The following is a 21,104-nucleotide window of genomic DNA, read 5'->3' on the forward strand; positions in this document are numbered from 1 at the left end:
TAAGGGTTAACTCTAGACATGTAGTGGAATCAGATATACCTTTCTTCTCATCAACTTGAAACTTGACTCTTCCACATTGTCGAAGCCCATGATGCTAAAGTGTTGACGTAGGTCTGCTAGGCTCCAATGCTTGCTTGCTGCCACTCGCTCAATCCGTCCATTTTGCATCATCACAGCTACCTTAATAGGCATAATTTCTTCTTCCGAGGCTTGAAGTGGGATCCATGTCCCGTGCTTTTGCATCCATCTTTGGTAGTGCAGACGCATGTACAAAATAGAGCATGCCTTCAAGAACCTGAAAGACACTGTAGAATCTACTACTTTGCACTTGTACACATCACCTTGATGTGACCCCTCATTAACCTCCCAACCCTCTCCTAGTAATCCTTGAATGAGGTCAGACCGTACCTCCTTACAAATATACATTATTTTTGTTTGGTGCATGGCATGGAATTGAACATGTGCACAAAAACATGTAAAGGACAAAACCAATTTACTAACCTAGATGCCTTTGAAAACTTGAGTGATGTCTTGATATCACTTACCATCTTAAACTTTAAGCATAAGATGGTCCAAGCATCAGGTTTGGGCCATTCATGATTGTTAAGAGGGGGGTTGGGGATCTCGTCTAGCTTGCGAAATAAACCTAGTTTTTTATCTACAAAATATAAGTGAGAAAAGAAAAAGATATTATTTTGTACAAGATCACTTGGGCTTTGAGATACAAACATTGCCTCTCCAATGAATGCATGCATAGCATAGAAAACTCCAGTGAGGCTTTGTAGTGGTTGTTCCTCAACATAATTAGAGGGAAAAATATCTGCAGAGAGACATAAGAAAATGGAGAATCATAAGAAAATTTGAAACAAAAAATCCAATATTAGCAGGTTGTTAAAGCTGTGTTTATGTTACACTGACAATTTGAAGGAAACCTTGGTCTCGTTGGCCTCGAATGTACAGGTCTCCAAGGGTATACACATGTTGCACTATGGCAACCAGTCCTTCCTTCTTAGTATGCTTGAAGCCTTGTAGCCGCCCCTTCCAATGATGCAACATATTTCCCAGTTGCATGACGCACTCGATGTGGTCCCTTAGAGCTTGATTGCATGTAGACCCAAGCCCCAACCCTGAATCTTGTTGGAGCCCAAACTCCATTCTCATCTCTTGTGTTATGCAGCACATTGAGCTCTTCCACCTTCTCTCCCTAGGTCTTCTCACATTACTGGAAGAGGCCATGGCGGTAAGAAAAGAGAAGAAGGGAAAAGAAAAGCTTGTTTTACAACAAAAGAGTGGACAGGAGAGAAAGTTCAGGGTTTTCAGTGGTGTATCAATGGAAAGCTTAAAAGAGGGTTAGAGTTTGAGAATAGGCTTCCTGAACCTAGGGTAGACTAAAGAGGGACAGAGTTTCTGCAGCAATGGAGAGGGAGGGAGCTTGAGAGAGAGAGAGAGAGAGAGAGAGAGAGAGAGAGGGAGGGAGCTTGAGAAGGAGGGAGAGCTTGAGAGGGATGGAGTTTTTGTAGCAATGGAGAGCTTAGAAAAGGAAGAAAGAGGGAGAGGGAGCTTGAGACTGAGGGAGCTTGACAAGGAGGGAGAGCTTGAGAGGTATGGAGTTTCTGCAGCAATGGAGAGCTTAGAAGAGGAAGAAAGAGGTTCAAAATGAGCTTTCCAAAGCTAGAGTATGTTGGGGGAAAGTTTGAGAGGGAAAACACACTTTTGGGAAAAAAAATTAAAATTTTTTAATTTTTAGGGTTTTTCATCTGCGCGATTCTAGGTGGGGGGACCTCTAAGTTTGGGCCCAAGAGGCAGGGGGACAAGAGTAGTAATTAGGCCCCATTAGCAAACCAAAGCCTAGGCCCCCTAGGGTCAAAGAAGTCAAAAATGTGTACCCAGCCCTCTTCCTATTGGTCCATTCCTAATCAAAAGTTAATCCAAGAGGCCCTCTTTGGGTCCAAAAAATTCGTAATGGAGGATTTTGGGTAAAACAAAGTATTACCAACACTTTAATGACATGTTCTTTGAGAAGATATATCCTATAAATCTGTTGACAAAGAAGAATGTTTCTTTCCAATGGGGGCCCGATCAAATTCAATCTTTTTGTTTGCTCAAGGAATGCATGAGTCAAAGTCCAATTGTGCAGCCTCCTAGGTGGGGGGAGGACTTTTATGTGAACCCAAGTGTCTCATCACATTTAGTGGGTGCTATACTCTTGCAAAAGGGAGAGCAAGGGCATATGCAACCAGTGTATTATGCAAGCTGACAACTCACTAATGCGGAGGAAAGGTATGGTGAAATGGAGAAAGGTGGTTTGTCTCTTGTTTTTGCAATAAAGAAGTTCAGGTCATACTTGTTACCTCGCCCTTTTTTCTTCCTCACATCTCAACTTTCTTTACAATTCTTGGTCCGCAAACCCAATCCTGCAGGAGGGAAGTTTGCAAAGTGGATTTGTAAGCGTCAAGCATTCTCTTTCACTTTTATTACAGAAAACACCACTAGGGAACAGAAACAAAGCAAGAAGTATATGAAGATTTGGAGACACCACCAATTGCTTTCACTATGCATTTTGATGGAGTCTTTAGCCCTTCCATGCAATGTGGGGATGGGGAGATAGTTTTATTTGATGCAAAAGGAAAAGAGGTATGGGCCACCACCAACTGCTTTCACTATGCATTTTGATGGAGTCTTTAGCCCTTCTAGGCAATGTGGGGCTGGGGGATAGTTTTATTTGATCCAGAAGGAAAAGAGGTATGGGCCAAGGGTAGGGAATTTCCAAAGGCTATATCAAATAATGTGGCTGAGTACAATGCATTAATTTGGGGATTAGAAGATTGCATAAAAGATGGAATTAAAGAGGTAAAGGGGATTCGCAATTGGTCATTCAATATAAGGCAAGGAGTCCTAATCTCTAAGAATTGTATAAAAGGGCAATGGAGTTAAAAGAAGCTTTTGAGTTTTGTAAATTTGTGCATTTCGAGGATGAGGCTTTCCCTCTGAGAAAATAAGCACCATCAACATTGTACTCGCTCTTCTTTAGAATCCTCTTCTCTTCTTCCAAGAGAGAAGCTACAATGTCGATGAGGGTGCAGGAGAGTAGGAAGATTTAAAAGAGTTGTTGTGACAAGGGTTGAATATTCATCAAGATGTGACACACTATTAATTAACACAACAATTTTATCATCATATCTTCTATTTTCTTCTTGATTCCTATGAGTTGTGTTAAGAGGCTTTAAAATCATTAATGTCGGCTAGCATTGTAGTTGTAGAGTCCTTTTGAAGCCCAAAGAACTTCACCAAGAGACTAATCTTGGAGTCTTTACATAGAGCACCAAATAGTTTGTCTAGGGTTTCCCATGCATCTTGCGATGTATCACAAGTGTAAATGTGATGTAAAAAAGTGTCATCCAAGTGTTTCCCTATAATGCCTAGTGCCTTATAATTCTTTAAACCCCATTGTGCACTACTCTCTCTAGTAGTAAGTCTTTCGTCTTTCCCTTGAACAATGTTCCACAAGATCTTTTTCATGAGATTAAACTTCACTTTGGTATGTCAAGTGCAAAAGTTCTCCCCTCTAAACCTTTCTCTCACCTCACTAGGAGTCATAGCAAGGTCTTACCTCCTACAAGAGCAAGGGTAGTGTCTAATGCTTCACAAGTCTGGCTCAAAAAGCACAAGTGTTAGACTAAATAATTATGACCACTTAAAGTATTTCCCACACAAGAAAGTTAATAGCCCATATCCTCTTTCATATTCCATGTCCCATAGAAATGAATGTTTGATGCAAGATAAGGACTGCAACCCATTTTAATGCATTATCTATAATACCAGGGTTTCTTTGGATTCAACAATTTTCTAGAAGCTCTATTTATTCTTCTTCTCTCTCCTAGAGGTGCTTAGTGGATATTTGGAGGATTGGTTGACTCAAGATAATGATGAGTTTTCACTCTCAAAACACATAATGTTAATAATTTCAGCCACACCCTTGCTCTACTAGTGGACATTACTTATAAGGCTTGAAAAAAGCCAAGGTGAGTTGGGAATCAGCTGGATCAAAATTCAATGGATAGGCATTGGTGCCAAACTTGGGAGGAGATTCAAATTCAATTCATATTCAAAATAAGGAGGTAGAGTGGGGATTAAAATTAAAATTCAAATTATTATTAAAAATTAGGAATTGAAAATGGGGGAGAATGGCACTACTGCCATTCTCCATAACGCCATGGGGGAGAATGGCCGTGGTACCATTCTCCCCTTCAAGGTGATGGGAGGCCTTGAGTATTACACCACTGTCATTTTTTCTTGAATGTAAAGGATAATGGTAGTGGTGCCATTCTCCCCTTTAAGGTGATGGGAGGCCTTGATAATGGCACCACTGCCATTCTTCCTTGGACGTAAGGGAGAATGGCAGTGGTGCCATTCTCCCCTTCAAGGTGATGGGATGCCTTTAGAATGGCAGTGGTGCCATTCTCCCCTTTAAAGTGATGGGAGGCCCTGAGAATGGTAGTGGTACCATTCTCCCCTTTAAGGTGATGGGAGGCCTTGAGAACGCAACCACTGCCATTCTTCCTTGAATGTAAGGAAGAATGGCAGTGGTGCCATTCTCCCCTTCAAGGTGATGGGAGGCGTTGAGTATTGCAGCACTGCCATTTCTCCTTAAATATAAGGGAGCCCTAGGTATGCTCCAATAGAGGTTTCTCTGATTGTGATGAGAGGTGCAGAGTGGGAAACCATGTAGCATTTTCCTCCTATAATGCCATTGGAGGGAAGATAGAGAGATGGAGAGTGGGACGAGAGATGGAGGGTGACTCCATCTCTCATGTAATGCCATTGGAGGGAAGATAGATAGATGGAGAGTGGGATGAGATATGGAGGGTGACTCCATCTCTCATGTAATTCCATTGGAAGGAAGATAGAGAGATGGAGAGTGGGATGAGAGATGGAGGGTGCCCACATGCATGAAAAGGTACTCAATCTTCTATCGTCTACCATATTAGAAAGAGTTAAGAATAAATCATCTTCTGGATCCAATGAACATTTTTAAGAATGCGGCATCAATGATTTGGAACGATCTAATTAGTAAAAAATGCACCAATGAAATAAGGGATGACCTAAAGGATATCAAACACATGGAAAGTGTGTGGCCAAGGGTAGTCAATGACAAGGTGGTTTTACCAAAGACAACATGAAGGTTGACAAGGCAAGAGGAAAAGAATGTCAAGAACTAAATTTTATCTTTCAGTAAACCAATTGATGTAATGCACTCATTAAAGGGTGCATTTAAATAACAAAGAAGAAGGGTGAGCATCAATTGTATGGTCTCAAATCACATGATTGGCACAAGATGATGCCTGTACATACATAACTATATCTATTTTTTGGTCACTCTTTGGTTTATATTGTGTGGACTCTATATTGATAGTTTATGCTTTTCAAAAATTGATTTTAGTAGTTCATACTTCCAATATCAATTGGTGGGTGCAGAGAAGAGAAAGCTTGGAATTCCATCTAATAAACTAGGTGGTATGGCAAGGTGAGCTCTAGTCAAAACTATAGATTTGTGCTTTTGGTATAACATATAGCTTTGAAATTATCTATTCTTCTTTCATTGACCATTTCTTCATTTGTTAAATATGTGGATAGTGTCAAAGGAGATTCATCAAGATTCCATTGAGAAGGCTCAAGAGTTAAGTCAATTGAGGCAGTGTGTATGATTAAAGAAAGCTTTCCAAGAAGCATACTCACAACTTAATTGCACCTTCTATACGTGGCATTGTTCATAGCGGGTAAATGTTCTTTCTTGAATGCTTGATGAAAACTTGGAAGGGATTTGTGAGGCAAAATACAAGGCCATGAGAAAGCATGGTAGAAGGATGGTTGGTGCAAGAATCCCTCGTATACATCTCAGAGTATTTGAAACAAATTAATCCATCGACTATGCCTAGATTCATGCATAAAGGATGAGGATGAAAGAATGGTGTCACATCTGCCACATGGAAAAGGATGCATTCAAAAGATGGATGAGTCCATGCATAAAAATGTCATTAAATGTTATTTTCTTAACACTTATGTGATGGAAAAGTGGATTGAGAAATATGAAGATGCAAGAAAGAGAAGGATAGAGGAGATAAGAGCATTTAAGAGATCAACACAAAGGCACATGGCATACCCACCCAATCTAAAGGCTCTTCCAAAGGATTGCAATATTGAATAGCTTAGAGATGCCCTAGAGCAAGCCAAAAGGACAGTAGAGGTGATTACAAGAGAAGAATGGGAGTATGCAAGGGGATGCGACTACCATGTAAGTAAAGATGTTTTAATATTTAACTAACATATATTGAATTTCGCTAAGATATATAATGTTGAATAATAAACTGCTTACATATAAGCTATATTTAAGATTTTTGATTAGGTTGCAGTATAAAGTGCATAATGCAATGTGGTCAGAAGGTCAACATTTTCGTACTCAACATGTGGACTCCAAGAGAATCACATAACCCAAATCTTCTAGGTTGCATGACAACTAAGTGGCAATTGGTTGCAGTTAAGGCACACCTGCCAAAGGACTTTCCCCTCTACCAATGATTAAACTCATAACTTAAAATCTCTTAAATGAATAAAAAAGAATAAAATATTTTCAATTTTTGTCATCTCACATCTTGTCAAAGCAATATTGAACTCTTGAAGAGAATACTCCACAATGTATCCCCACTTTATGCAACTCAATTCCCCAAAGACCTAGAACTTCATGCGCCCCAAAACCCCTACAACTCAAGTCACATGATGGTTGCAACTGGTTCTTTAACTTAACCTCAAACAATTGTCATCCTCTTGTTGATTTTTGAATTGAATTCTTGGGCTTTGTTTAAGATCCATTGAGAGTGTCGAGATTCATTGGTCTTGGGAGATCCCATTGCATTGAGGTAACTTTCAAGAGCAAGAAGCAGCTCTTTTAGGTTTATGTTCTCACCTTAGCTTAAAAATAGATTGCCCAATCAAATTTCCTTAGTGTGGCAACAAGAACACCAAAAAAGGTTGGTTTTCTCTTGATATATGGTCAAGGTCAACCATCTTGTGTGTGTGACTAGTGTATGAAGACATCTTTCTTTGTCCTTTTCACTGATAGGAATCAAGTGGTATCCCCTTTTCTATGGTTTTTTTTTTAAAGTTTTGCTTAAGGTTATTTCTAGAAAGCTTTTGTTTGTTGTAGAAACCCACCCTCGGTCTCACATGCCTCCTCTCTAGATTAGGGTCTCTCTCTCTCTCTCTCTCTCTTTCTCTCTCTCTCTCTCTCTCTCTCTCTCTTAGTGTACTAATTCCATTGTTCTCTTTCTCTATATCGATTCAACATGGCGAGCCATTGTAAAATTCAAAACAATGGAATTTTATCGCTTGTTCTAACTTTAGATTTCCCTTCTCGCATACAAAGTGTGAGTTAGTACACTAAGAAAGAGAGAGAGAGAGAGAGAAAGAGAGAGAGAGAGAGAGAAAAGACAGTGTAAATAAAAAGCTTCTTTTGGGCTGGTCAATTATTATTGGGAATACTTGAGAGGATCAATCAGCCGGCTGAAATTTAGATGCATTTGACCAATCAGCCGGCTGAATTTTAAAAGCATTCGACCCGTGGCGTATGCAAAAGCAGCAGCTTTGCCAAAGTCGCCCCATTCCGAGAGCTAATAGCTATATAAGCGAGACAACTAATGAATGGTGATGGGCCTAAAGTAAAGGTTGATTAAGAGGAGGTAATAATGGGGTTAAAGGTGTGTATGTGGTGGGTGGCTCTTAATCTTGTGGTGTTAAGTGGGTACGGTGGTGCATTAGGGAGAGGTTTAGATGAGGAGACGGGGACGGGTGGTAAAGAGGAGGATCGCGTGGTAAGCTTGCCGGGACAGCCCCCCAATGTGAGCTTTGCCCACTACGCAGGCTATGTCACCGTTAATGAATCACACGGGCGAGCCCTCTTCTACTGGTTCTTTGAAGCCACCTCCGAGCCTTCATCAAAGCCCTTGCTCCTCTGGCTCAATGGAGGTTCTCTCTTCTCTCTCTCTCTCTCTCTCTCTCTCTCTCTCTACACACACTCTTCTCTCTCTCTCTCTCTCTCTCTGTCTCTCTGCGTTAAAGGAAAAAACTAAGGTGTCATATGATGGGCTGAGTTTTGCAGGGCCCGGGTGCTCCTCCGTGGGGTATGGAGAGGCTGAAGAGCTCGGGCCCTTTCGTGTGAACAAGGATGGCGCCAGCGTTTCCTACAATAGCTACTCTTGGAACAACGGTAAAACTCTTGTTACAAATTTGAACCTTTTTTTTGTTAGTGCTAGTTTGATGTAGTCTTAGGGAAAGTTTAATGGGAAATTTATAGGGTATTCCTTGATGCAATATCCCTTTTCCTCATCATGAAAACACATATTGTGTAGCTATTTATTATAGCAATTGTTGCATGTACATAAATAGCACCAACATGAATGCCAAAAAATTTAGGGAGGTTCTCATCAATATTAATTTTCACCAAACTTGGGTTTCAATCTTGAGCTAGATTCATAAAAGGTTTATGGAACTATTCCCAAAATCTAACTAATCCTTAAAGCCTAGGGTGTGTAAGAAAAATGGTAAGTAAGGTAGTTGTATACTTGAAACAAGGAAGGGTCAAGCCCCATTAGTGTATATTTATTTTAAGACATATAAGTGTTGAGTTCCTTGGCATCCAATGACATGATAGCCGTAAGAGCATGACAGGTCATCTCTTCATGTTTGAAAACAAAGGTGAAGTGATTTTAAGGTATAGGGAATGGTCTTTGGGAGCACCATTCTATAGGTCGCGCAATTGATGGAGGTCGGGAGCCTGTTGTAGAATGGTGTGACCAGTGATCATTCCTGGCTGTCAAGCTACTGGGAGCACGCCACATTAGCCCTAGAAATTACAAAAAAATTATACAGAATATTCAATGTGTGTCCAATAAGGCTTGTCTAGGTCAACAGATAGAATATTATACGCGATTCTATAGGTCAGTTTCCATCGGCTGGCATAGAAATAGTGCGACCAATGACTATGAGAGACGGACTAGGGAAAGGCCAGCAACTGGCCTTTCCCGAGAGGAAACCCGTGGTGACGGAGTAGGGAAAAGCCATCAAATGAACTTTCCCAAGAGGAAACCCAGCGAGCGGCACGGAGTAGGGAAAGGCCATCAACTGGACTTTCCCAGACTGACGGAGTAGGGAAAGCAACTGGCCTTTCTCTCGGGAGGAAACCCAACGAGCGGCACACGGAGTAGGGAAAGGCCATCAATTGGCCTTTCTCGGGAGGAAACCCAGTGAGCGGCGGCAGCCATGAGTTGGTTTTCGACTGGGAAAGGCCAGTTGTTGCTGGCCTTTCCCCTTTCCCCGACTGTCAACAAGGACGGACGGAGTGATAGAGAAGATGCGATATGGAGACGTACGATGGAGACATGCAGATGAACGTGATTTCGACAGTTCAGCTTCTGGCATTGATAATGACAGGTAATTGTAGGCAATTCTGATCCCTCAACATTGCAGACGTTAATGAATTTGGTGTGCTGATCTGTCATGATCATGACAGTTATAGGGTTGCATTGTGTGAAATAATGCAAGTTGATTTGACGGTTGCGATCCACCTTCCCCATGACCCTTGTTTTTGATGGAAAGCAAAAAGTAAATAACAAAGATGAAGTATTACTTAGGTAAGCATTACATTGAAAAAACTGAATAACCGTAAGGCGAGTAGAAATTTAAAAGTAATGATGAAGTAATTGTTAGGTAAGCACTAAGTTAAAGACACAAGAATATCCTACGGTTCCCCAAGTTAATTTGGTCTAGCACTGAGTTATCTAGTAAAACAATTTCATTAGGATGCCCAAGTTCATAGAGAAAATTTTCCCTCAAAATAGTAACCCTAAATACCAAAACTGTTTGGGTATGGAAAATTCCTAATTTTAAAGGATTATTTAAACCTTAACTTAAACCCAAAACTAAAAATTAACCAAACCAAAACTCTCAAAGTTTAGCTTGAAACTAATCTCATAGAATGTTAACTTTGTAGTAGTTGTTGTTACTATTGCTGTGCTGGTGCTAGTGACATTGGTGTTGTTGTTGTCGTTGTTTTTGTTTGTTTTTTGTTGTTGTTGCTATTTTTGTTTGGTAGTCATGTCATCGTCATTGTTTTGTGTGCATGCACATGCTCATGTGTATGCATGTGTGGTTTTGTGTACGGGTGTGTTAAAAGATAAGGGAAAGTAGGGTAAGCAAGTTTGAGAAATTCAATTCTCAACATGTGTGAAATTTGATGTGAGAGGAAGGGGTTTTAGTAGAGGGAGGATCAAGAATGGAAACTTGATTGGACGTGAGAGATAAAGAGTTGCACAATAAACACACACACACACACACACACACACACACACACACACACACACACACACACACACATAGAGGAGCTCAACTAAGTGACAAAAATTATAAGATTCTAATCATTGGCTCTAAGTGCGACCCACCCCAAGCTTTCATGTGCGTGTGTGTGTGTGAGAGCGCATGTGTGTGTGTGATATAAAAAGAGGGGCCAATATATACAAGAATGCTCATAAATTTATTATAAAGATGAAGATGTTATGAAGTTTAGTGGTAGCCTTTGTTACATAATTAAACTTTGTCTCAACCTTTTTATAAAAAGAGGGACTACTACCTACTTATAAACCTTAGGTAGAGGGAGGCTACACAACAATAAGTTTGGAAGGATCCCTTCTCTTTCTAAAAGAATAAGTTCTTAATTAGCGATAGCCTTTGTACATAGTTAAATTTTGTCTCAACCTTTTTATAAATAGAGGAACTACCATCCTTAGGTTGTACACCAATTGGTTTGTAAGAACTCCTCTTTCTAAAAGATTAATTTGTTTTCCTCTCTCTTACAGTGCACACATGAGGCGCTAGAGGTCCATCCGACCAAAAAATAAACATTTCATGATAAAATTGAATAATATGCTTTACTCTGGCCTGGCTGGATTGAGGTGAATTGAATGTCTAGCCTAAGTGCACTCTGTCAGGTGGATGAACAGAGTGGCCTAAGGCATGGCAACCACACATGATGTAATAGCTCTCAAAATTGATGTCATCTTGTAGAGAAAGGGGGAGGGAAGCGTTGGTGCGTGTGAAAAGAGGCATTGGTGTGTGTGCAGAAAGAGAGAGGAGAGAGGGAGCCACATGCTGGTTGGAGGCATGTGTGAGATGCCCCTCTTAGCCTGCGCACATGTCTCCGATCGGTGGGCTCTGTCTGGCAAAAGAGTGACCGACCATTGGACCTCGCCGGACGGAGTGGTATCTCGCACATGATCTCAAAAAAGTACGATTGGTGGCAGAACCTGACAGACGTCGCCAGTTGGATGTCATTGAACGGATCTCGCACATGAAAGTCCGACCAGCCTTATATATGTGGTAACTTGTGATTGAAGGCTACCAATCGGTTGTTCGTCGAACGAAAGAGCAATAGGTAAGGTTGATCGGGTCGATGCGCAAGCTGGTGGTCGGCTGAAGGCGATTAAAATATATTAAAACCGATTTTTTAATGTATTTGAACCGATCGGATCGGTTGCTTTTGCTTCATGTGCGAAGGCTATCTGTCCAGCACGGTTTGGGTCCAATCACAATTTCTTTTGGCCAAATAGAGGCCGTCGGTCGAAGCATGTGCATAGGCTATCTTAGCCTTGATTTTTAGTAGGTTAACCTTGCTCGCCAAATTTGACAATCTTGTAAATTAACTTGTTTTTGGGTATTTCAATACAAACTATATCTTGCCTTCCTCCTCCTCTCTCTCCCTCTCTAACCTTCTCTCTTTCTAAAAAAAGAAAGAAATTATTTAAAGCAATAAATTGATAATCTTTTCTTTTTAAACACAAACCATTCAAATTTACCATTTTCAAAGCTTTTTGTTAACATGTCTACCATGCAATTTAACCGATTTTCCACCAACATTTATAAGTTGAGACTTTCAATGTTGCCGAATATGCTATTGAGATGAAAGCTTTGATTGGTTTTGTTTTGATTTTGATTGTAGAGGCAAACTTGCTCTTTATAGAGTCGCCGGCTGGTGTGGGCTTTTCTTACTCAAACACAACAAGTGATTATTCCCACTTCGGTGACGCACAAACTGGTATGCCCAATTTCTCCTTGCATCCAACAATAATAATTTTTATAGTTTTGCATTTGATTAAATATAATGTATAACTACCAGCTCATGCCTCAAAAATTAAAGTATATGTATTTGGTTGTTTGTGTGCACAGCAATAGATGCTTACGCATTTCTATTAGTCTGGTTGAAGAGATTCCCAGAGTATGAAAGTCGTGATTTTTTCATTGCTGGAGAGAGCTATGGAGGTACCTAAAATCATAAATTGATAAATTATAGTATGTTCCAGCTAAAAACTCATATTAAGTAGCACAAGAATTTTTAGACATTTTCCCTTGTGGGAAAAGGGGTCCATTCCCTTTGTTTTTACCTCATGGTGTTCAATATCATGAGCTTTTATAGTGAAGGAAACACATACCTAGCTAGGTGTGATCGGGGGGGGGGGGGGGGGGGGCAGGGGATTGCCGGCCCCCCTCCCAGGGCCGGTGATCCCCTACCCCCAACCGCACCTAGCTAGGTACGCATTCCCTCCCTTGCAAAAGCTCATGATGTTGTAGTATTCCACGAAGTGAGAATTATAGTGTGATTTTGTCTAAAACTTCTTGTGTAGGAATTATAGGGGCCAAGAAACTATTTGAAAAAAATGAACTTTGTTTTTCTAAAGTCAATGCTTTGAAACATGCTAGGCCATTATGTACCCCAGCTTGCAAAAGTCATTTTAGATGTAAACAAGGATGGAGGCTTCAAAATCAATCTTAAAGGCATTTTGGTACCTTCCACTTACAACTTATTATTCTCCTTCAACTTGGTGTATTGTATAGCTATGCAATCTGGAAGTTATGTATTTGATTCTCTCTTGTGTGTAGAGGTTATGCATTTGATTATCCTTTGTGTGTGTGTGTGTGTGTGTGTGTGTGTGAGAGAGAGAGAGAGAGAGAGAGAGAGAGAGAGAGAGAGAGAGAGAGAGAGATATCTACATGAGACAAAATTCTTTATTCTTGGAGTGGAGTAGAAGAGGGCAATGCACGAGAGAGAGAGAGAGAGAGAGAGAGAGAGAGAGAGAGAGAGAGAGAGAGAGAGAGTCTAGATGAGATAAATAGCTTTGTTTCTAGAGTTTAAAGTGAAATTCTTTGTATCTTGATGTGCATCAAAAGTTTGGATTTAAGACAAGTCAATTATTTACCACTAGCCAATAGGTCAATTGATAAAGCTTGTAACCCCTAGATTTCCAGTTTACTTATGATGGAGGTGGCTCTTGCCCCTTTTTTTTGGGATATTGGGGGGGCCATAGGAGCACTCCACTCTCCTCTCTAATTGATAGCTAATATTAAAAAGGAAAATTAAACACCCATGTGGTAACCTTCCAATGCACACTAAGGTGCTCCCTTCATAGCCTTTTGCACATGCACTAGTTGGGCCATTTTTTGTGCCCAATAATAGGGTCAAGGCTGCCCATTTTTTGTCACATAAATGTCTTGTTTAAACAATGTATCATTAAACTAACGGCTTATTTTTAAGAAAATTTTGTTGCCCATTTAAAAATACACAAAAATACGAAAACTTTCATTGGTGATTGCCAAGTTTTATGGGCAAGGGTGGTCACAAAAGAACAACCTAGTAACACCATATATTTTTATTTGGTTTTTCATTTATCTTGATCCAGGAGGTAGTATTTGGGAAAATTAATGAATGAACCATACAAAACCTTTTCACTCACAATTGAGATTTAAAGCATGGTGATTGAGAGATCATGTTTTATACAAACTCCCAAAATATAACTAAAGATTGAAGATTTTGAAAGATTTCTATCCCCTTCTTCACACAATTTTAAGAGGCTTTTCCTGAATTTGAAAAAGTGCTATGTTATGTCAAACAAACCCTTTTCCAAGCCTTGGAAGGGAGGGATACTGTAGAGCAATGCTCGCAAAAAAAATTTATTTCAACCAATGGAAAAAAGGAAGACATTTTAAAGTTTAGTTGATGTTAATCTCACAATGATGATATTCATAATTAAATGTGGTAAAGTTTGATTAGTTTTGTTCAAGATAGACTCCAAATGGTTTTGAAATTCTAGTTGATGTGAAAAACACACTTTAGACAATTTTTTTGTGGAAATTGATTCAAGGTTTTAAGAAAATTGAGCTCTTCTTTTGAGGTGTAAAACATGAATTTCCAAGGCATTAAGATACAATGCATTAGGCTTCCAAAAAGGTTGAGAAGAACTCTTAACTGAATTTCATGCATGCACATAATCAACACTATCATGGCATATTTCTAGTCATAAGACGATGAGCCACAAATGCACACACTAGAAAATAGGCTCAATAATTCGTAGTCTTGTGTGTCAAATTATTGAGAGAAAATAGATTTCTTGTGTAACTTGTGAGAAAAGACAAGAATCACTATGTGCATTGAATTTATAGAGTTAATTTTCTAATAATAAGCATAATTGGTTACATTATTAAGACCATATAAAGTAGATGCATGATTTTTCTAAATTAACTAGAAAAGAAATGCACCAATATTCTTTTTGTGTATTACCCATTACGTGTATCATGTTAAGTGCAAAGAGTAAATTAATTTGAGCTAACATTTAGCATGTCTAATGTCTATATAGATGGGAAATTCCTTGATTCATGATGGTCTGGATACTAAAGGGATTGTAGACTATGCTTGGAGCCATGCAATCTTATCAGATGCTTTCTATTCCAACATAAGCACGGCTTGTGGGAGCTACAGTATGAATGAATCTCAACTATGCTTGGATCTATTGAATGACACGTATGCTTCCTATGCAACCATCGATATCTTTAGTGTCTATTCTGATGTTTGCATTGGAAACAACACAAGTACAAAGCAACTCTTCTCAAAGTCACTCAACCCAAAACAACTTAAGGTAAACCATGAAATCTCTAGAGGTTAATACATGTCTTTAAGTTGATAGAGATTGACATTTATGATTGACATGTATTGCTAATTCATCATTTGAAACAATTAGCAAATCTTTAAATATGTAAGGTACTAAAAAAGTTTTATTTCAATCAAAGGAAAAAAGGAAGACATTTCAAAGTTTAGTTAATGTTAAATATGTAAACAACTTAAGGTAAACCATGAAATCTCTAGAGGTTAATTAATATATTTCTTTAAGCCGATAGAGATTGACATTTATGATTAACATGTATTGCTGATTCATCATTTGAAACAATTAGCAAATCTTGTATTGAGATCTAACTTACTACTTGAAATGCGAAATATAATCAAACATCTACACGTAAGCATGTATTAACTTGCTACTTGAAATGCGAAATATATATGTAAGGTACTAAAAAAGTTTTATTTCAATCAAAGGAAAAAAGGAAGACATTTCAAAGTTTAGTTAATGTTAAATATGTAAACAACTTAAGGTAAACCATGAAATCTCTAGAGGTTAATTAATATATTTCTTTAAGCCGATAGAGATTGACATTTATGATTAACATGTATTGCTGATTCATCATTTGAAACAATTAGCAAATCTTGTATTGAGATCTAACTTACTACTTGAAATGCGAAATATAATCAAACATCTACACATAAGCATGTATTAACTTGCTACTTGAAATGTAGACGATGGTTAAGCATTCACATGCACATAAGTATGAATGTGCAAGGATGTGCACGTATACATGTGTATGCATGAAGCCAACTAGAAGGAGATTACCTTGCTTCAAGTAATTTGAACATTATTTCCTTTACAGTTTTACTTGTATTTCATATGGTAGTAATTGCATCTTTGTATATTAAAAAATTATGATGTTTGTAGGCTTATATACTCTAAAATTATGAACTTTAAATACAATGATTACCAAAGTGATCATGTGGGTCTATTAGCATGTGAAGTCTAGTAAAATATATAACTGATTAAAGCATAATGATTTAACTTGGTAAGCCTTGCTTGATCTTCAAAACCTTCTTACATCATATTTTATTATAAAAATCATCTTTCGTGATTTATAACACTTCTCTTAAGGACAATTAAGGAAATTTTATTGAAATGATTTAGCAAAGTTAGTATAAATGATTTGTTACCTTTATGTATGATTCTTAAGTACCTAATCTTGATGGGTTTAGTCTAACATGAGAATACCAAGCGGTGCAAGCGGAGGAGGATATGACCCTTGTATGGATAACTATGTGAATGCCTATTTCAATCACCCAAATGTGCAACAAGCTTTACATGCAACCTTAACAGGACCCTCCTTCACATGGAGTGCATGCAAGTAAGTATATTTTTTTAATTTAAAAGCATTTGTCTCATTAAGTCCTTGGCATTCTATTGATTTCTACCTTGAGTTTCTTGAAAGAAATTATGGATTAAAAAAATGTGTGATGATATTGATTATAAGACTTTATGTTTTTATCCTAAGATAATAAAATTAAGTGTGCAATGCCATTCCATTAATGAACAATCATTTTTTCAATTCAAAAAGATTGTTTTCTTGCAACATTTGTACATCAAAACATGAAAGAGTTGATGAGTGATCGTACAATTTCTTCCAAGCTTGGAATAAAATTTCTCAAATATGTAAGGTAATACAAAAACATTCAAAACATCTAATTATTAAGAGATTCCTTGTTACCTCAAAATTTTTATCTCCTTGGTTACTGGATCAAATTTTCTTCTCCATTGTTACATACATTTTTCACCTCTTTTGCTCATTTTAATAAATCTCTATATACATTTTCTCACAGTAATGAAATCAGTGAAACTTGGGATTGGGACAATGCTCCATTCTCCATGTTGCCCACATTGAAGGAACTAATGGGAGAGGGCATTCGTGTGTGGATGTACAGGTGAGAATCTTTGTTTAAGTACATAAAATGGTAAATCTTTACTACTAAGAATCAAATGGTATTGTGTAGTGGTAATATCACAAGAAGTTTTAGACATTTTCCTTGTGGGAAAAGGGGACCTTAACTTTTATTTTTGCCTAATGGTGGTTTGCAAAGTGGGAATAATAGTGGGATTTTGTCTAAAACTTCATGTGTATGAAAGTAGACTTATTCTAAGTTTGATGATGTTGTGCTACTTTATTTGTAAAAGTTTAAGTACCAAAAAGGTAAAAACTAAACTCTAGTTTGAACAATAAAAAATCTTGTAGTGGAGACTGGGATGGTCGCATTCCAGTGTTGTCAACCCGTTACTCAATTGGCTCAATGCAACTACCAGTCGAAATAGATTGGTATCCATGGTACTTTCAACAACAGGTGACATATCTTGCTCAATAAAATGAAAATGGAACTTCTTAAGGATGAACTTAAGCTAAATTTAAAAAAGAAACAAATTTTTGTTCTTACATCTAGATGGCATTTGGTTTCACTCTTCAAAAAATAAAACAAATAACACTTAGAAAATCATAGATGAAAAAACACAAAGATGCACTAAAAATAAAGAAAGAACCATTTCTAAATGATACGTGGCATTTTCTTCATGAAGGTTGCGGGGTGGACTGAAGTGTATCAAGGCCTTACTTTTGCTACAGTAAGGGGAGCTGGTCACATGGTGCCCTCATTTCAACCAGGCAAAGCTCTTGTTCTTTTGTCAAATTTCTTGGCTGGAAATCCCCTTCCAAGATCCCCATAGAGATGATTCTAGAGTAGTTTATAAGCTTGATTTGTTTTTGAATCAATAACCAAGGAGTTAGATGGAAATAATTACACATTTTCCCATAAAGACTCTCATCAACATAATTTCTTGCTATTTGAAAATTTCATTCTAATACAATTCAAGCCTTATATTTTGCAAACCATGATGATTTACTTTGTTCTTCCTTTTAATATAAGAAGTCAAGTTTGACACATGCTATAATTTGTGCTTCATTCTTCCTTTTAATCTAAGAAGTCAAGCTTGACACATGCTATAATTTGTGCTTCATTCTTCCCTTTAATCTATGAAGTCAAGTTTGACACATGCTATAATTTGTGCTTCTAATTAAATGCATAGTAGATTATAAATGAGAATTGGTGATGGGAGTGGCCCAAAATATCCTCTCATAGGCTCTCTCTTTGATGGAGTATGAAACAAAGGCCCAGAGCGCATAATCAATCAGTTGTGTGCCCTAAACCATAAAGATCATGGAATGTTAATGAATGCCAAAGCTAAAGCCAAAGATTTAGAGAGCAAATCACAAATGATGGCACAACAAAATGAGGAGATGCAGAAAAAGATCACCATGGCAAAAAGGACCCTAGTACAGAAAAAAGAGCTAAGTGAGGGGAAGATTAGAGGCCTCATCCAGCGAAAGGCACCTACTCCAAGCTCAGGTGGAAGGGCTTTGAGTACAATTAGCAGAAGGAAAAAATCCAGCAAAGGTCTGGGCTGACACCATCCAAGGACTAAATGATGAAGTGCTGGACAGCACAACGGCGTTGGTCATCACCCAATCAGAAGTCCAAGCCCTGAAAAACCAAGAAGAAGAAGAAGAGTTGTGCCTTCTGCTAGATTCTTGCCAAAGCAACAGTGATAAAAACAACAAAGGCCATACTTAGCAAGGTCTGGGATCAGGCGCTACAAGCTCTGATAGAAATTCAAGAATAGATGTCTTGCAAACCGCAACAGGTCATTCATAACCTAGAGGAAGATGATGATATAAACAGGGAGCTGCAGAGCAAAAACAACAGCAACCATAGCAGTAGCATTAAAAGCTAGTAGGCCAGGAGTCCCCCAAAACAAGTGCTTCAAGAAAGGCAAAACAAGTAGAAAATGAAGACTAAAATCTAGCACAAGCACTAAAGGCTACTACTTGGAAAGCAGAACATTGGGAAAAGGAGGCGAAAACGTTAGCTGAAAGAAATAAGGTGTTGCAGCAGGAGTTGTAGGATGCCACACCCTCTAAGGAATATGCAGATATATTAAGAGAAGCTCAGAAGTTGGCTAAAAGAAATAAGGCGTTACATGACAGCAAGAGTTGCAGGATGCCCAAGAGCAGATATAGGAGTACAAACAAAAGCTTAAAAGGAGCATGGAATTTGAAAAATAGATACCATCATTGGAGTTGAAAATGCAACACTGCATTGAGAATGAGAATCAGCTCAAAAAAGGAGGGCCCAAAGACTAGGAAAACTACAAAGCTGCCCTCCAGATGCAAATAGAGGAGGCACGCAAGTGGTAGAAAGAGTACAATAGACCCAAAAGACAAGGCTACAGTGGAAGTCAAGGCTAAGGGAAGCAAAGGAAGAAATGGCCAAACTCCAAGAAGAACTCGCGTGAAGGTAAAGGCCGACGCTGAGGTAGCCAGAGAAAGCATGAAAACGCTGTCGCTCGGAGTACCCAAAAAGGAGTGCGGAGAGCTATTAGTTGAGGTCCGAAAGTTCATGACACCAACGAAGCCCTACATAAAGAAAATGAGCACATGAAAGACTAATTGGTGAATAGCTCAGCAGCTCCGTGGGCCACCCTAGACAATCCATCCTTTGAAGCTTCACATGTGCTGTTCTCTAAGTTGTTGAGAGCTAACAAAGAGTTATCACCATATTTTCAAAATGCAGAACCTCTTCCTTTGGAACACCCATGCTCACAATTCTTGCTCTCACATATGCCAGAGGGAAGCAAGATGCTTCTACCTAGAATGCAATCACCTTGCGGGTTGTCCTACTTATAAACCCTGTGTATCACGTGCGTTCAAGGGGTATTTAAAAAACCCCTTCTCTGTGAATTTTTCATGAATAAAATGACCCCTTTCTCTTTATGGACTTATGGGTTTTTTCAAAATCAATTAGAAAAACCCCTTTTTGTGAATATATTTCTGTAAATTTGCCTTAAAATTTTGAATTAAAAAACCCCTTTATTTGAACTCACGTGGTATACTTATATATTTTTAAGTGAACCCCCCGAGAACCATCTACAAATGTCAATTTCTAGAAGTGGGGCACCAAAGACCCGAAAGCGAAAAATGTACAAAGCTCATCTTCAAATGATCCAGCAAAATATGAAGAAGCTGTACATGTCAACAAGTGGAGGCCCATACCAATGGAAGAAAAGGAAATTCTAGGGCAAACCCCAAACCGGTGGTTTTTTGATCAAAAGACACCATAAATCGACAATAGGGGTCTAGGTTGCTTAGAAGAACAGGTAGAAAAATTAAAGAGGATGTAGAAGCATGCCATCTACTCCGATGATGTATACATCCCAGACCATACTCCCCTAGAAATTTTCATAAGATTCAAAGAAAAATTTGTCAGGGAAACTAGTTGTGGAGTAGAAGCTTAAGCATTGGGCATGCCAATTGTTGTGCCCAACAGCTCAATGGGTGGCAAAAGGTGCAAGTAACCCACTCCACATGTCATGAGCACCATCTTGGTATCACACATGTGGAGATGGCAAACTGTAACCACCAGAGGGCCATTGCCAAGAATAAGAAGACTCAACGTAAAAGGGAGACTGATCACTACAGATAGACACAAGGGTGATACGTTGATAGACAGAAAGAGTGACAGACACTCAGATAGAATGAATGCATGAAGGGTGCAATCATTGTATGCTCTCAACTGATAGTTGATAGTCTGTGTCATGAAGCATGTTATAGTGATAGGACTCAAGAAATGGTAGTCTATGTGGGATAATCGCTTTGTATTGGTCTACAATGCTTCCGGAATGTAACTAAGATCAATCTTGCCATTTCATTATTCTTTTGTATCACTCTCTACACTATGTGGATTAAGTATGCAGGGTCTCTATTTTACTGACCATGGTGTATATGTGTGGGAGAGTGAGTGATGAGTGGAGAGGTGCGGAGTGAGAACTGAGAGAGTGAGGGTGAAATTTTGCTCAGTAGAGTGGTGTTCTGTGTGTCCCCATGACCATTTGTGAGTTAGTGTTCATACCCTGAACTCTGGTGGGTGACTGCACATCTCCCACGACATTGCATGACTGGTTTGTTGACCCAGATTATTGTCTTGCCACTTCACTGAGAGAGAAATTAGCGAGAAACAGTGGTGATTATTACCATTT

At 38.7% G+C, this 21,104-nt stretch overlaps 1 protein-coding gene across 1 annotated transcript; it reads left to right on the forward strand.

The window, feature by feature from the left end:
- The first annotated feature begins 7,718 nt into the window (after nt 1–7,718).
- LOC147607656 (putative serine carboxypeptidase-like 23) lies at nt 7,719–17,953 on the forward strand. The gene is made up of 10 exons (XM_086790534.1): nt 7,719–8,019; nt 8,153–8,260; nt 12,044–12,139; nt 12,271–12,363; nt 12,802–12,884; nt 14,733–15,011; nt 16,226–16,374; nt 16,847–16,948; nt 17,257–17,362; nt 17,592–17,953. Exons 1-10 carry the CDS (start codon nt 7,740–7,742, stop codon nt 17,736–17,738), a joined length of 1,443 nt encoding a protein of 480 aa, XP_086646660.1. The 5' UTR covers nt 7,719–7,739; the 3' UTR covers nt 17,739–17,953.
- The last annotated feature ends 3,151 nt before the right edge of the window (nt 17,954–21,104 follow it).

This window comes from Cibotium barometz, chromosome 55, assembly GCF_041138505.1.
Source record: "Cibotium barometz isolate CiBa-2024 chromosome 55, ASM4113850v1, whole genome shotgun sequence".
NCBI classification, from domain to species: domain Eukaryota; kingdom Viridiplantae; phylum Streptophyta; class Polypodiopsida; order Cyatheales; family Cibotiaceae; genus Cibotium; species Cibotium barometz.

Bases quoted from the DNA above. Each gene is read 5' to 3' on its own strand.
- LOC147607656 (XM_086790534.1), top strand. From the start codon at position 7,740: ATGGGGTTAAAGGTGTGTATGTGGTGGGTGGCTCTTAATCTTGTGGTG. The intron at 12,885-14,732 runs GTACCTTCCACT...ATGTCTATATAG, and splicing joins TCAATCTTAAAGGCATTTTG to ATGGGAAATTCCTTGATTCA. The intron at 16,949-17,256 runs GTGAGAATCTTT...AAAATCTTGTAG, and splicing joins ATTCGTGTGTGGATGTACAG to TGGAGACTGGGATGGTCGCA.